This window comes from Abramis brama (genome assembly GCF_963993115.1).
Source record: "Abramis brama genome assembly, chromosome: 14".
Lineage (NCBI taxonomy): Eukaryota > Metazoa > Chordata > Actinopteri > Cypriniformes > Leuciscidae > Abramis > Abramis brama.
In genome coordinates, this window is record NC_139976.1 from 31,128,142 (window position 1) to 31,144,658 (window position 16,517).

A 16,517-nucleotide genomic window follows, 5' to 3' on the forward strand; every position below is an offset into this window, starting at 1 on the left:
TGTTTTTTAATCATGCATATGTTTGTTAATGGGATTGGTTGTTCAATGTGGTGCTAAATTTTTGTATGTTGCTTTCACACAAAATAATACATATTTAGTCTTGTTTATAGCGAGCTGTGATGTGTCTAATGGATATTAACATGTGATAACATGATATTGACAGGCTTGTTTTTTGTGGAGAGCTTTGTTTGCATTTTTTGCTTTGGGTAGAATAACCAAATGGAATTGTTTATTCATTTCTTTGCTAGTTGTCAGCATGTACTGGTGGAGCAGTTGTTGCATGAGTTTTACGTGTGTTTGAGTGTTTGACGTCTGTTATTGCCGAGTTTGACTGGTCTTTCACCTCTTTCCTCTTTTCAACCCTGCTGATTATGAGCCGCGTCGGCTTGCATGAGCGACTGCTTCAGATATGAGACTTGTTACTGTGTGTTTTTGTGTGCGTTTCTGAATTGAAAATTGAGATTTTCAAGAGTTGGAAGGCCTGCGTCATCTCCATGTTGTGCCATTACGTCCACTGATTTTAGGTTGTTTAAGGATATTATGGTATATATTTGGAAATGAATCAACATACACTTATCGCTATGCTTACTTTCATACATTCACCCAAAAATAGTTCACCTTTTCTGTCAGTATTTACTCACCAAAATGTTGTTCCAAACCCAGATGATTGTCTGTCCTTAGTGGAACACAAAAGGTGAAATTTTTCACAATATCCAGGCCGATCTTTTAAAAATTCAATGAGTTAAGGTTAAAGGGTTAGTTCACCCAAAAATAAAAATTCTGTCAGTAATTACTCACCCTCATTTTGTTCCAACCCCGTAAGACCTTCTTTCATCTTCGGAACACAAATTAAGATATTTTTGATTAAATCTGAGAGCTGGATCACTCCTCCATAGGCTTCTAAGGGATTGAAACTTGCTGGCCCAGAAAAGTTATTAAAGAGATCGTTAATATAGTCCAAGTGACTACAGTGGCTCAATCTTAAGTTTATAAAGCGACGAGAATACTTTTTGTGCGCAAAAAACAAACAAAAATAATGACTTTATTCAACTATTCATTTCCTTCTCTCTGGGCCTCGAGTTTTTTCACGTAGTGTTTTAGTGCAGCGCGTCTGTGTTGTATGTCACACGCATCACACACATGACCAGCGTCGGCCAATAGTGAGCCTACGTGGTGACGTGCAACACAGACGCGCTGCGCTAAAACACTACGTGAAAAAACTCGAGGCCCAGAGAGAAGGAAATGAATAGTGGAATAAAGTTGTTATTTTGGGGGGTTTTTGCGCACAAAAAGTATTCTCGTCGCTTTATAAACTTAAGATTGAGCCACTGGAGTCACTTGGACTATATTAACGATGTCTTTAATGCATTTTCTGGGCCAGCAAGTTATAACATCTTTAGAAGCCTGTGGAGGAGTGATCCAGCTCTCAGATTTAATCAAAAATATCTTAATTTGTGTTCCGAAGATGAACGAAGGTCTTACGGGGTTGGAACAACATGAGGGTGAGTAATTACTGACAGAATTTTCATTTTTGGGTGAACTAACCCTTTAAGGGCTTAAATCTGTTCTTCATACAAAGGTATATTTTGACATAAGACTTGGAACTTACAATATGAATCATATGGACAACTTTTATGTTCTTTTTTGTCTTTTTAGATCTTGACAGACCCATTCCCCATTCACTTTCATTATATGGAAATGAGCAGTCTATATATATACTACAAATCTAGAATAATAATTTATTAATGTTTTTTGTAAGAAGTCTTATGATCAGCAAGGTGGCATTTATTTATCATTAATTTATTTATTTATTAATACAGTTAAAACAGCAATATTGTAAAATATTTTTAACAATTCAAAATGACTATTTTCTATCTGAATTTATTTTAAAATGTAATTTATTCCTGTGATGGCAAAGCTGAATTTTTATTCATGTAATGGCAAAGACTAAACTAAAAAAACTATTCTGAAGCTGATCATTCAAACATTTCTTCTTATTATCAATGTTGAAAAACAGCTGTGCTGCTTAGATGTATTCAAACAGAAAACAGTTATTTGACAACATTACTCTTTTTAGTGTATTTTTGATAAAAATCCAGCCGTGGTCAGCATAAGAGACTATTTTCAAAAACATAAAAAATCTTACCGACCACAAACTTCTGAACAGTGGTCTAAGAAAAAGAAGAATACTTAAGAAAAAGGGTGTCTATTCAGAGACAGTTTCAAGTTCATACTATGAATTCATTAAGACGTTGATCCCAACACTGTTGCCATGTGTAGAAGAGGACACCTGTAGTAACGGTTTGTTGGTGTGTTTGTGTGCGGCTCCTCAGGGTAAGGTGGCGCAGACGGCGTGTATGTCTGCCTGTAAACACCTGGCCACATCGCTGATGCAGATGCTGCTGGATACTGAGCTCAAACAGATCAGCATGGGAGCCATTCAGCAGTTCAACCTGGACGTCATACAGTGTGAACGTGAGTAGTTAATAATTGCATATTTACAATGCCAGCGCCACGTCATTTCAACAGTTAGCCCAATAATGAAGTTATTTACCCTCTTGTCATTCCCAGCCCTTGTACACTATAAAAGAACCATAAAATATCTCCATATTAAATTTTCAGTCGTCTGAAGCCGTTTTGAATATATCTTCCCCTCTACTGTAATTCATTAATTAATTATACAGCCCCCCTACAAAATGTGTCCATTCTGAAATTGAAAGTTTGTGCGTCACCAGAACCCATTTTCAAAGCAGAGTTATGAGTTATTAATGGCTTATACATTAACAGGCAGGCATGTCGGTTTCTTGCTCTGTGAAGCGCAGCATGGCAGTAGATGCACTCATGCAGCAGCTATTATTGATATTATCAGCTGTTCTCAGAAGTAGTTATCTTAGTTATAAACTTTCAAGAGACATTCCTGATTACCCACACTCCATCTGCTCTTAGAAATCCACACCTGTTCTGATACGAACTGATTAGGAACCGTTTAGTGCAACATTAGTCATTTAGTCAACATTCATTCTTTTGCTGCATTTTCATGCAATACCCACCCATATTAGGAATAGTTCACCCAAAAAGAAAAATAATTTACATCTTAATGCTGTTTCAAAGCCATATGACAAAACTGTAGTCTGTGGAACACAAAACGAGATGTTTTCTGAAAGAAATTAATACTTTAAAGTTTAATTCAGCTAGGATGCATTAAATGTTTAAAAAAAAAATAAAAAAATTTTAAGTGACATTTAAGATGTTACATTTCAATACTGATAATAAGAAATTTCTTGTTTTTCAAGAAGTTTCTTGAGCAGCAAATCATATTAGAATGATTTCTGAAGGATCATGTGACACTGAAGACTGGAGTAATGATGCTGAAAATTCAGCTTTGCATCACAGGAATAAATTACATTGTAAAATATTATGTAAAAATATATAATACCTTGCACACCCAAACCTGTAGCGGGTGTGTTGATTAAATGTACAACGTAAACCAAAAAATGTATAAAATCTCGCACACCACTTGAACTTGCTGAATCACTAACACACGACGTTTCGCTACTGTTGATGGAAACCAGTTGATGATTCTGCAAGTTCGAGTGGTGTGCGAGATTTTATACATTTATTGTAAAATGTAATAAAATAGAAAACGTTTATTTTAAATATTGAAAATATTTCTCAATATTTCCGTTTTTTGATCCAGTAAATGCAGCCTTGGTGAGAATAAGACCATAGGCTATTCTGTAACGTAAATTCAGATATATATTACAGATATTTACATTTTTGAATCCATTTTGAGTACACTCAACCACTAGTGGGGTTGACCTTAAAATGACACTGTCCCAAGTCCAAAGTCTCTATGGTATTCTCAATTTTTTTGTGAAATGCAGAACCTGATCTTGTTGAGGTTTCATCTCTTAAATATCTCCCTGGGGAAGCACATAAGCCTTTAGTTCTAAACGGCACAATAGAGATGTCAGAGCAAAGTGTTCATCAATAATGTTAATATGTAGACAGCTCTTTGGTTCTAGCATCGCATCTTCTGCTCTTCGACCATTTAAGGTTTCAGTCACGCTACATCACTGTCAGCTGAAGTGAAAAGGCGGTGTGTGCGTGCTCGTACCTGTGGCCTCGGGTCACAGATGTCTCAGGGTGAAGTAGAGTTTGTGAGGGTTCAACTGCACAGGTACGCCAGGGATCGCCTGACCCTTCTCTAAGGTCTGAATGGTGTTCATCCCATTAGCGGCAATTCATCTTACACTAGTCACAGCACAAGAGTTAAGATGCACCTACAGAAATACTTTTCCCATGTTGTGAGTGTACAGTCTGATTTGTTAGATTTTTTTATTATACTATATAGTGACTCAGTGGATAGTTGACAGGAAAGTAGAGGAACAGAGAGGTGACTTGAGTTTTGAGATATGACCTAAATCAGACTCAAACCTGGGTCCTCTTGAGCATGATTTTGCACAGTTTTGCATCATGTATACTTGGATAGACAGGTGAAGACTGCAGCTCAACTATGCAAAAACTTACTGAAGCTCAAGTGCATATGAACATATAATGATTGACTATTGATTAATCTCAGTGCTCATAATGGGTCTGTTTATATGTTACCATAAAAACCTCTGAGGAAATTATTATTGCTAGATGTGTACCTGTGTCGATCACTGTCTGAACTGTTCATCTCATAATTTGAGTGTTGATCCAGCATCCAGATCCAGAGATTCTTGCAGAAGTTCTCGCCTAATCTGAATAATTGACAGATCTTCAACATAGTTGTGCTAGTTTTGCTCGGTTGTCTTTTTTCTCATATAATCTTAATTACATAAAAAAAACTAGATAGTAAAGCATTTAAACAAACTTTGATGTTGGTTCAAAAAGATAGTTAGTCAGTCAGTTAGTTTTGATCAATTGGTAAACCATATTTGTATATGTAATATTAGTTAGTTCGTTCGTTAGTTAGTTTGTTATCTTTGATCATCTGTTTTTGATCATCCATGGTTTTCCAAAAACAGATTATCAAAGATAACAAACAAACCAACTAACTAACTAATATTGAAGAATTATGGTTTTCCAAAACCAGTTGATCAAATCTAACTGACTGACTAACTATCTTTTTGAACCAACATCAAAGTTTCCATCCATCTGTCCGTCCATCCATCCATCCATCCATGGTTTTCCAAAAATTGATCATCATTCAATCGATCGTCTGGTTTTGGAAAACCTGAAGTCTGTTCAGTTACAAATAGATACAGCAACACAAGTCTAAAAACAAGCTCAGTCTGAAGGTTTTACCTGAGTTTGTTGGATATTTGGATGCTTTACGATGAGTTAATGTTAGAAAATGTAGTCTCACAAATAATAACTAGAAGACGTTTAAATAGTAGATAGCCATATGGTTAACATTTTAGAGAAATAATAATGCTTTGTAAACATTGTTCAAGAGTTTGATTTGCTGTATTTACATGATGCGCTCCAACTGTTTAAATAACCCATATTAATATGAACTATTTTCGTATTCCATTTGCAGTGTTTGCCAGTTCAGAGCCCGTGCCAGGATTCCAGGGCGACACGCTGCAGTTGGCCTTCATTGACCTCCGACAGGTACAGACCTCTCTGCAGACATGACTATTCTTGATCAACAGTCCTTTTGAGTGGAGCTGAGGGGAAGGGTGGAGAATGTACAGCATTAACAGGCACTAATGGATTATCCCAACCTGAACACTCTTACCTTCAGGAGGGGAAATCACTTAGTCGCAGTGGGGTTCATTATGCTTTTTCAACATTTGCTCCTGTTTTTGTGTGCTGCTTGGAGTTTGAACTTTTAATCTGGGCCTGAGGTGCTTAAGGTGTAAACCGAGGTCATGTCAAGGTTTCTTCTACAAAGCTATGTCATAGAAGGAAGCATTATTAGGGTGTGGCTTTACTAATTGGAAAATCCCCTCTGATTTCTAATACCTCTTTTGAGGTTATACGGCTTCTGAAAGCTAAAGGCCAGTGTCTTCAAATCACACGCACAGTAGTCAAGAACATCTTGACCTACTCCATGTAGGACTGGGCGATATGGGCCAAAAATCTTTTCTCTGTATATTTTGGCTGTATGGTGATATACAATATAACTTGGTATTTTTCTATTTGGATTTTATCTTCTGTTAGGGGTGTAACGATATACTCATGTCACGATTCGATACATATCACAATACTGAACTCGCGATACAATGTTATTGTGAGACTCCAAGACATATGGTAAAATGTTAACAAAAAATGTACTGTTGATTTAATGTTAAATTTGGTATTACATTGGGTGTGGAAATGAATAGGCTTGGACTTGGTGCTGGTAACCCAATGCACAGGACAATAGTGACACCAGAATAAAAGAATTCATGATTCTGAAGCTGAAAATACAGAATTATTTCAGACGAATATGCTTGCACTGTCACTGACTGGATATTTTTTAAATAATGTAGGCCACTTTTTACTGGTAACATAAGACATTTGGCATTATCAGGACCCACAAATATTCCCCCATTGCAATATTATACATTATATTGAACATTATATATTGTAGTTTAAAGGTATGGTTCGGAGTAATTTCAACCTAGGGTGCTTTGCACCATGACCCAAACACCCCCCCCCAGAAGCCTTTTTTCCCTTGGTTGAACATTTATTAAAGTTAGAGCTTATTTAGAGATATCAGCCGAATGGCTTAGTGCAGGCGCTAATGGATCCTGTGATGTATCTCGTAAATTACCCCACTAATAATGCCCAGAATGGTACCAAACTTATACAGTAGAACAAATAGGTTCTGTGGGGTAATTTAGTGGGGTAATTTACAAGATACATCATAGGATCCATTAGCGCCTGCACTAAGCCATCCGGCTGATTTCCCTAAATAAGCTCTAACTTTAATAATGTTCAATGTTCAATAATGGGGGTGTTTGGCTCGAGGTCATGGTGCAAAGGACCCTAGGTTGATTTTACTCCGAACCATCCCATTAATGTAGTACTGACTCTGAAACTCTGTAAACTTGAATTTTTTTCTCACAGTATTTTTCATTTTGAGTGAACACACCCAACACAGATTGTCACTATCCACAATATATATTGTTGCATTTTTGTATTGTGATATATTGTGACATGACATATTGTTACACCCTTATCTTCTGTATTTATTTAACAAAATGCATTTCATATCCTGCCCACCATTGTCCTACAAACAATGTGCAAATTGAAGGCTATGAAAACAATCATATTGAATATGATGTTTCATATAACGGTCCGAAAAACAGACCTCCTTTCAGAATGCCCTTCAGTTTCAAACCTCACTGTGACTCACATATACCACCTGTTCATGGGAAATGAAGAAACACGCAGCTCTGGTTTTATCTGCATCCCACGCTCTGGTCGGAGTGGCGTCTTTCAGCGTGTCACGACTGCGGCCACTCGCCAAGACCTCTCGATTGCCATTAGCATGACGCCGCTTTGATCCTCGCCTGGTTTCTTGGAGGATTTGCTGACAGCTTCTCTCAAGTGCACTCAGTGAGCTCTGGCTCCAATTCGGACGGAGCGGAGCTCAAACGGGGTCAGAGATAAGGAGAGCAGAGCGCTGGCGATTTACCTATTCACCCCAACCCCCAGCGTAGATAACCTTCCCATCACACAATATGACGCAGATCTGCCCTAGAGCTCTTATCGCAAGCTGGCGTGGCGTAGCTAACGTTTTTTTTTCCTTTGAGCATGTGCCGACACCGAATAGAGAGGTCACAGTGTCCCTGCCAATCACGCAGCGGCTAATGGAGACTCGTGTTTACTCTGTCATGTTTTAAACATTTCCTTAAGTCCTTGTTGTCTGTAAGGTGATACTGTGCAGGGCTGCAGATGCTTATGCTAATACTGGTAAAAAATTCACTTGTTCACATCACTTAACAGAGACTGAAATGTCTTAAGGCACATTTTTGAACATGCCTAGTGTTCTTCACTTTCACCGGCGTCACGAATAAGTAACTAAAAGTAGCGACGCTGCTCTTTTTTAGTAGTGTAACAATAGAGCAGTTGTTCTATTAGTCCAGCTTTCCCAGTAACTAGGTACTTTTTGCAACAATTGGCAATCAAAACACAACATTGAATCATTACAAAATCGCTGTAATAATAAATGCCCCCTTAATTATCTTCAACTAAAACATCCAGAAGTGAACTTTTCTCACACTCAATGTGAACTGTGTCAGATCATGTTGGGCTTGTGAATCTGTAGCGGTGAGATCATTTGAAGAAATAGACTTTACTGGGATTATAATGGTGCTAAATAAGGACACAGAAGCAATGTATAGAATATTTGATAGAATATTATATTTTGCTTTTGATTCTTTGGTTTTATTTTTTTTATATCCATTTTTAAATCCTAAAGCTTTAAATTCGATTTTGCATCCCAGATTTTGAGTGTGGTCCCGGACTTTGGGATTCCACTGTTTATCGGAAACTCTCAAAAGGCTGAAAAACATCAAGATCTAATTCATAACAGTCCAAGCTCGGTTTGATATCCAGGGAATGCATGAACTCGTATCACGTATACCTTGATTGACGTACAAGTCTCCTTGGACAAAAGCGTCTACAAAAAAGTTTAAGTTCAATTGATTTAGCTATATCACCCAGCCCAGGGTCTGCATATATTGACACTTACTCGCAGATAGTCTTGTTGCCCGTGATGCTCCACAGGGTCTTAGTGTGTTTAGCAGCAATATTGTCACAGCCCAGCAGGAGCAGCAAACAGCACTAAATAACGGTCCGAAAAACAGACCTCCTCAATACGGACCACATAGTAGGTGTGAAGTGCTATTAGCCCCCTGAACCCTCCTCTCCCAGCCCTCCATAATGAACGAGCCATCCAGGAATTGTCCCCCATTGATTGATATTGATTTGCATACATAGAGGTGAGTGATCTGGCCCTTCTCCAGCAAATTAAGTTCAACGTGTCCAGAGCCTTGCTTTGAATCCGAGTTGCAAAGTGGCAGGGAGCCCACTGACCAGAGCACCGTGGAGCCAGGATTAACTCCTCTGTGGGTTATCTAGAGGTCACGGAGGGATTTCTCTTCCTTTTGCATTTAAAGTGCTCCCAGCTCCCCAATAAGTTCCCTAGTACTAACCCCCACCATTAGTGTATGACCTCACACACTTCTCTTTGGACAACTTCTGGCTCTTTTTTTAAGCACTGTATTAAAAGATGACTCAACTAAAAACAATTTAGGAAACTTCACAACTGAAAACGTAAAACTTTTTAGCAAGCAAAAGTCCTAGTATAATAATAAAAAATAAAAAAACCTTCAGGTTGGCGTACATTTGTATTTTTTGCTGTAAAATAAAAAATAAAAATAAATGTAACAATAACTATATATTGTTAGTAATATTTCAAGGATGAACACTTATTGGACTGAAGCAACTTATCAACTTGATTATCCATACAATTTTTTTTTAGAAAAAACATGTTAAAATGTAAGTATCAAGTATGATTAATACTTTATACTTTATAAAAATAAGGAATGTTTATTTGTTCATTTCTCAATCATCACTATATTGCATTGCTTTATATGTTTTGCCCCCACGATTAAAACTTAATCATAAATCTAGACATTTGAATATCATCTTAATAAGACATTATTGGGAGAGTGACAGCTTATATTTTATGTAAATAGTTGCTTTACTGTTAGAAAGTTTTCATTGATTTATATTACAAGCTATCAGAATAGCTATCTTTTTTTGCCATTTAAATATCAGCAACTGCACCAAATTGCATATTTTTGCTCAGTTTGAGCCTCTGAATAAAGTTGAGAGGTGATCTTTTCTTCCTTAAATATGAACTCAATATTCTCATCCTGTTATACTATATGATCCTAAACCTGATGCATCAAATATGTAATACTTAACAAAACAAAAACACATTTAGAAAACCCAAAATAATAGACTCAGTTCAAGCTACTTTTTTATACATTTGTTAGTTGTTTTTGCAAGTTGTTTTTTTTATAGTGAAATTCTTATATTGTTAGTTTCTTGTGATCAGGGTTTTGGAAAAAGTCAGAAATATCTGGACTGGAAAAGTAATGCAAATAAATAAAATATTGAAAAAAACACATTTGAATCTAGATTTTTTTTCTCCACTTTTTTAGTACTCTGAGCTCTGATATATTTCATTGGCTTGAATTCTGTATGCGATCTCTATAAAATAATTCATAATTTTATAAATTCATTGATCATAATGTGTGACAGCCATGATTATTAATATGCTTAATGAAAACAAATGCAAATGACATTTATTCATCTTCAGTATTGTTTTACAACTTATTCTATTGGTTCACACAAAGTTCTGTTCTTGACTCTGTTGTTGATTTTTTTTAAATCATTGCTAATATGGAACATCTGTTTCCTGTGTTGAAGCTTCTAGATCTGTTTATGGTGTGGGATTGGTCCACGTACCTGGCAGACTACGGACAACCCACCTCAAAGTACCTGCGGGTTAACCCCTCCACTGCACTTGCACTTTTGGAGAAGTACGTATTGTTTTCTACTCTTTCCTTCAGCTCAGTGAAGAAATGCTAAAATCAAACTCCACTGATCTTCACAGAGTACTTAACCATTATGGTTATCATGCTGCCATAGGGTGTGTTCACACTTGTAGTTCACTTCTCTTGGTTCTTTTGATCCAAACCAAAAAAATATCAGGAGCGTTTATGCTGGGATGTGTGGGTTGTGCGGTGACATGTAACTTTCATGGAAATCTGTTATTTGTGTTTTTAAAGGAAAAGCACATCTCCTTAGCTTTATCCTGGATTTGGTTCACCCTCCACCTAAATTATACATTTAGTTCTGGTTCGAAAAAATGGCTTTTATGGCATATTTTGCTACGGGACTGCTGGACTAAATGCGCTCGTCCTTTTTGGGTCGCATCTTGTGACATCACGTCCTGTCTTTGGTCCATGTTGCGTTCATATTTCAGTCAAACCGCATCGTTTGGAACTGAAAAGATGGGTCTTGGTCCACTTATTTGTTGCACACCAGGGTTCGGATTCACATTTATTCAAATGAACCGCACTAACAGAGCAATAACACCAGAGTTTGTTTTAAAAGAACCAAACATGCCAAGTGTGAACACACCCTTAGAAGGCAGCTGGCAGCTCACTAGTTTTGGAACAGAACCTCATACATCAGTGAACAAAAGATGGAGTGATCTGAACAATGGAGCGCTGCTTTGTCCTTTCAATCTAAAATATAATCTTCGTCCTCTTTCTTTCTATCTTTCTTTTTTACTAACCAATGCCAGAGTCAACAGGGGGTACGTAGATCCAACATGGATTTCTCTCTCTCTCCATAGTAATGTGATATGCTGCATGAATATCATTCTTAGAATAAAAATCATTTATTTCACCATCATTTATTCATCCCACACCCATTTCAGCATACATACTGTACAGAGTGGCTGAATAATAATATAATATGAATAAATCACATATCATGATACTTAAGTCATGCATCACTATATCTTAACTAAATCATTACTAATGATTCTAACCACTCTGAATATTCAGCATTTGATGTAGCATATATATCACAAAACATGCATTTACTCAGGATTTTTTTTATCATTTACATATACTTGTATGTGTGTATATATATATATATATATATATATATATATATATATATATATATATATATACACACACACACACACACACACACACACACACACACACACACACACACACACACACACACACACACACACACACAGTATCTCACGGAAGTGAGTACTCCCCTCACATTTCAGCAAACATTTTAGTATATCTTCACAAGGGACAACAATATAGAAATGAAACTTGGATATATTTTAGAGTAGTCAGTGTGCTGCTTGTATAGTATATATTTACTGTCCTCTGAAAATAACTCAACATACAGCCATTATTGTCAAAATAGCTGGCAACAAAAGTGAGTACAGCCTAAGTGATAATAACTGTACGTTGTTTAACCATGCAGAGCCACATGTCCTATTCATCATGTTCATGTTTTGTCAGCTTGACAGGACCATACAAATTTGTGCATCTTGTATTAGAGCAGTTAAAATTTATGCTTTGAGTAAAATTCTCTCATACTGACCACTGGATGTTCAACATTGCACCTCATGGCAAAGAACTCTCTAAGGATTTGAGAATTAGAATTGTTGCTCTCCACAAAGTTGACCTAGGCTATAAGAAGATTGGTAACACCCTGAAACTGAGTTACAGTGCAGGCCAGGGTTATACAGAGGTTTTCCAAGACGGGTTCCACTCGGACAGGCCTCGCAAGGGTCAATCAAAGAAGTCGGGTCCTCGTGCTGTGCGTCAGGTGCAGACGCTGGCTTAAAAAAAAACAAACAGACACATGAGTCCTGCCAGCATTGCTCTAGAGGTTGCAGAAGTGGAAGGTCAACAAGTCGGTTTGCATGGCCATCGTCCCAGAAGGAAGCCTCTTCTGAAGCTGGCTCACAAGAAAGCTTGCAAACAGTTTGCTGAAGACAACCTGTCCATGAATTACTGGAACCATGTCCTGTGGTCTGATGAGACTAAGATAAACTTGTTTGGCTCAGATGGTGTCCAGCATGTGTGGCGACGCGCTGGTGAGGAGTACCAAGAAAATTGTGTATTGCCTACAGTCAAGCATGGTGGTGGTAGCATCATGGTCTGGGGCTGCATGAGTGCTGCTGGTACTGGGGAGCTGCGCTTCATAGAGGGAAACATGGATTCCAACATGTACTGTGACATTTTGAAGCAGAACATGATGCCCTCCCTTCAGAAACTGGGCCAATCGGCATGATAACGACCCCAAACACACAGCCAAGATGACAACTGCCTTGCTGAGGAAGCTGAAGGTGAAGGTGATGGAGTGGCCAAGTATTTCTCCAGACCTGAACCCTATTGAGCACATGTGGGGCGTCCTCAAGCAGAAGGTGGAGAAGCACCATGTGTCTAACATCCAGCAGCTCCGTGATGTCATTATGGAGGAGTGGAAGAGGGTCCCAGCAACAACCTGTGCAGCTCTGGTGAACTCCATGCCCAGGAGGATTAAGGCAGTGGTGCTCACTCAACATATTGCCACTTTGGACACAGTTTTGACATGTTCACTTAGGGTGTACTCACTTTTGTTGCCAGCTATTTTGACAATAATGGCTGTTTGTTGAGTTATTTTCAGAGGACAGTAAATATATACTACTATACAAGCAGCACATTGACTACCCTAAAATATATCCAAGTTTCATGTCTATAGTATTGTCCCTTCAGAAGACGTACTAAAATGTTTGCTGAAATATGAGGGGTGTGTACTCCCTTTTGTGAGATACTCTGTGTATATATATATATATATATATATATATATATATATATACACACACACACAGTAGTCAACATTTGAACATGAACTTTTTTATCCACTACAAATGTTAACTACTTATATAAAGAGCTATTTTCTGAACTGTTCACGTCTTCATCATAAGCTCGAATGCTGTTATAAACTGTTATATTTTCGTCTCATATTGCTTTTCTAGGATGAAAGACACAAGTAAAAAGAACAACATCTTCTCCCAGTTCAGAAAGAACGACCGTGACAAGCAGAAATTGATCGAGACGGTGGTGAAGCAGCTGAGAAGCCTGGTGAATGGAATGTCCCAGCATTCCTAGAGTCGTTCACATGAACTCCAAACATTGGGCTGGTTTTGACAACGTAACTTATAAACTATATTCTTCTTCTTGCTTTGGCCCTTTTTTTAAGTCGCTGTAAGGTAACAACTCTCAAAGTACTGTGGTATATTTTGACTGCATCCTCCATGTCTTCTGCCAAAATATTCACCACTGTAGGCTAATAATGTAAATTGATGAAGAGAAAAAAACAGAAGTTATGCAGTAATTTTTTTGTAATGTATTTTTAAAGGTTGAGAATTATGTTTTGTACGTTGTGAAAGTGCAATGACTGTAACACTACACTTGAGAGAGCGGAGGTGTGTGTGACTGCTGATGCTGATGGTCATATTGCAACCTGTATGAAATTCTCCCTAGTGTAACAAGGATGAAGTTTTTATTGTAAATATTTTTAAATGTATTTAACACTGCAATGGAATCATGCTTCCCATCTGTTTGCCTTGAGTTGAATTTGACTCAGATTAGGTGACTTATAAATGATAAAAAAAAAAAACGTTTGCATGAGAATGCTTCATTTTTTTCTTTTTAAATTGGCAAACTTTGTTCAAACTTGTGTGCACAAAAAGCATTTCATGTAAAAGAATCTAAAATCGTGAGCTACATTTCACTGAATGATGATGTACAGATGCGCCATAGAATTATATTTAATTTTTATTTTCTCAGGGTGAATAGAAAGCTTTGGGTTCAAATGCTTTACAATCTCATTTTAAGGTGGAAATAAATAAGCAATAATTGGTCCAGCTACAGACTCTGTGCAAAGTTGCATTGGAAAAAAAAATCACAATATTTCGTTATCCACTTATGGTTTTATTTTGTTTCTTAAAATTTATTTTTAACATGCATTTTGCACTGAAAATTATTTAAGTTTTAAAAAGCGACTGTATGCTTATGTATTTAGAGTACCATTGTATATACCACAATATTTTGTTAAAATTGGGGGATGGAATGTAAAGATAAAACATTTGTCATTAGCTCTGAGAGTGTTTCCATATTTCCATTTCATGGCTGTAACAACACTAATATTGGTTTCGCTTTAAAATAACTCTCATAATTTAAAAGACTTCCTTAACAAATCAGTAGTTCCATAATATTTAAATATCAAAACAGATGAATCATGGTTTCAAGACTTTGAATGTACATTAACCAATGATCCGTTAAGCATTATATAATGTTTGTTAATGAAAGTTATTATAAAGTGTCACCCTGATATTCAACATTTCAATAAGGCAGACAGAATCACAATATCCATAAATCTCTCTCTGGCATTACCTGGAGTCACACAAACCCAAGTGACTTCAGTTGTTTTCAAAGCCCACTCATTTTTATTTGTGTGCTTTAATAAAATATTATCACAAAAATACATTTGATCAGTTTTTTTTTTTTTTTTGCTTCTTAATATCTTAACCACAGTCTTGTCGCTCTGTACAGCGAAATGTAAACCTACAGATTTCACGTCAAATAAATGTGTGTGTGTGTGTGTATATATATATATATATATAAATAAGTGTATTTTAACTTACTGTGAATTATTATATTACAAGAATAGTTTTATTTTATTTATTTTATTCATTTATTTGTTTTAGAAGAATGCATTTGAATATACAAATTATTAACCCCCTCACTGAAGCCACTATGGTTGCCTAATCCTAACCCCACCCCTAATCCTAAACCTACTGGGGACTCAGGGGGGTAATAATGGGGCGGGGGTCAGAATTCGGCACAACACCGGCAGCTCTGGGCCCTGGGCTGGACCATCGCACGGGACTCACTCGAGCCGTCTGCCCTCCCCCAGGGGCTCTGTGGGCTGGCCGCTCAGTGGAAAGATGCTGCACTGGCTCTGATAGGTAGGGTGAATTCAGGGGGATTGGGACACTTTTAGCCATTGAGATGACTGTCCCGAAAAGTGTCCTCCTTTCAGCATCTCATGCATCTTTGCTTTATTCAGTAGTCTACACCAGAAAATAATAGCTTGTTGAGCAGTGTTTTATAAAAATTGTTTAGGGTATTTCATCAATAACTTTGGGTGTTTTTATTTAGGTTTAGGATTTTTTTCAGATCTCCATTTTTCATTTTTTTATGTATGAAAGTTCCCATATAAGTGACTTGAAAACTTTTTTCCATGCCCTCATCCCGTATTTTCGTTACTTTTCAAGTGCCTTTATATTTAGATGTTTTATTGTTGTACCCTTGTCAGCTATAGCCTATTTGTAATATAAAAAAATATTTTATGTACACTGTAAAAAGTGATTAGTTGACTTAACTTCAAAAAAGTGAGGAAACCCGTTGTCTTAAGATTAAGTCAATAAACTGTGTAATTGAAAAAAAATGAAGTTATGTGAATTTGACAATTCCACATAACTTAATTTTTTCATTTACGCATCTAGTTTATAACATTTAGCCTACTTAATAATTTTAAGGCAACAGGTTTCCTCACTTTTTTAAGTTAATTCAACTGATCACTTTTTACAGTGTATAGGCCTGGTTTCACAAACAGGGCTCAGATTAAGACAGGATTAGGCTTTAGTTCAATTAGGACATTTAAATTGCTTTTATTAACATGCCTTAGAAAAAAAACAAGGAACTCCCGCACAATATCAGTATCAACATTTTATTAGTAATGTTTCGGTCTCACGACCTTCATCAGTCATAAAAAAAAAAGTACTGAGTAATGTAAGGTAATACATGGGTTAAGGTTAGGTTTAGGGGTATGTTCAGGGTTAGTAGTTATAGTGTCATTACTATAATAAGTACATAGTATGTACATGTGAAACAGGGACTGTAACAAAGTACAGGATTACAACACCA

General features: G+C 36.9%; 1 protein-coding gene across 4 annotated transcripts in view; it reads left to right on the top strand.

Moving 5' to 3' along the window:
* exoc6 (exocyst complex component 6) overlaps positions 1-15,074 on the top strand; it is a 58,144-nt gene extending 43,070 nt beyond the window's left edge. For all 4 annotated transcript variants that reach the window (XM_084135958.1, XM_084135959.1, XM_084135960.1 and 1 more), the window contains 4 exons: positions 2,334-2,475; positions 5,528-5,601; positions 10,423-10,535; positions 13,562-15,074. In XM_084135958.1, coding sequence (XP_083992084.1) covers positions 2,334-2,475; positions 5,528-5,601; positions 10,423-10,535; positions 13,562-13,694 — 462 coding nt within the window. In that variant the 3' untranslated portion in view covers positions 13,695-15,074. The remainder of the gene's footprint in view (positions 1-2,333; positions 2,476-5,527; positions 5,602-10,422; positions 10,536-13,561) is intronic.
* The last annotated feature ends 1,443 nt before the right edge of the window (positions 15,075-16,517 follow it).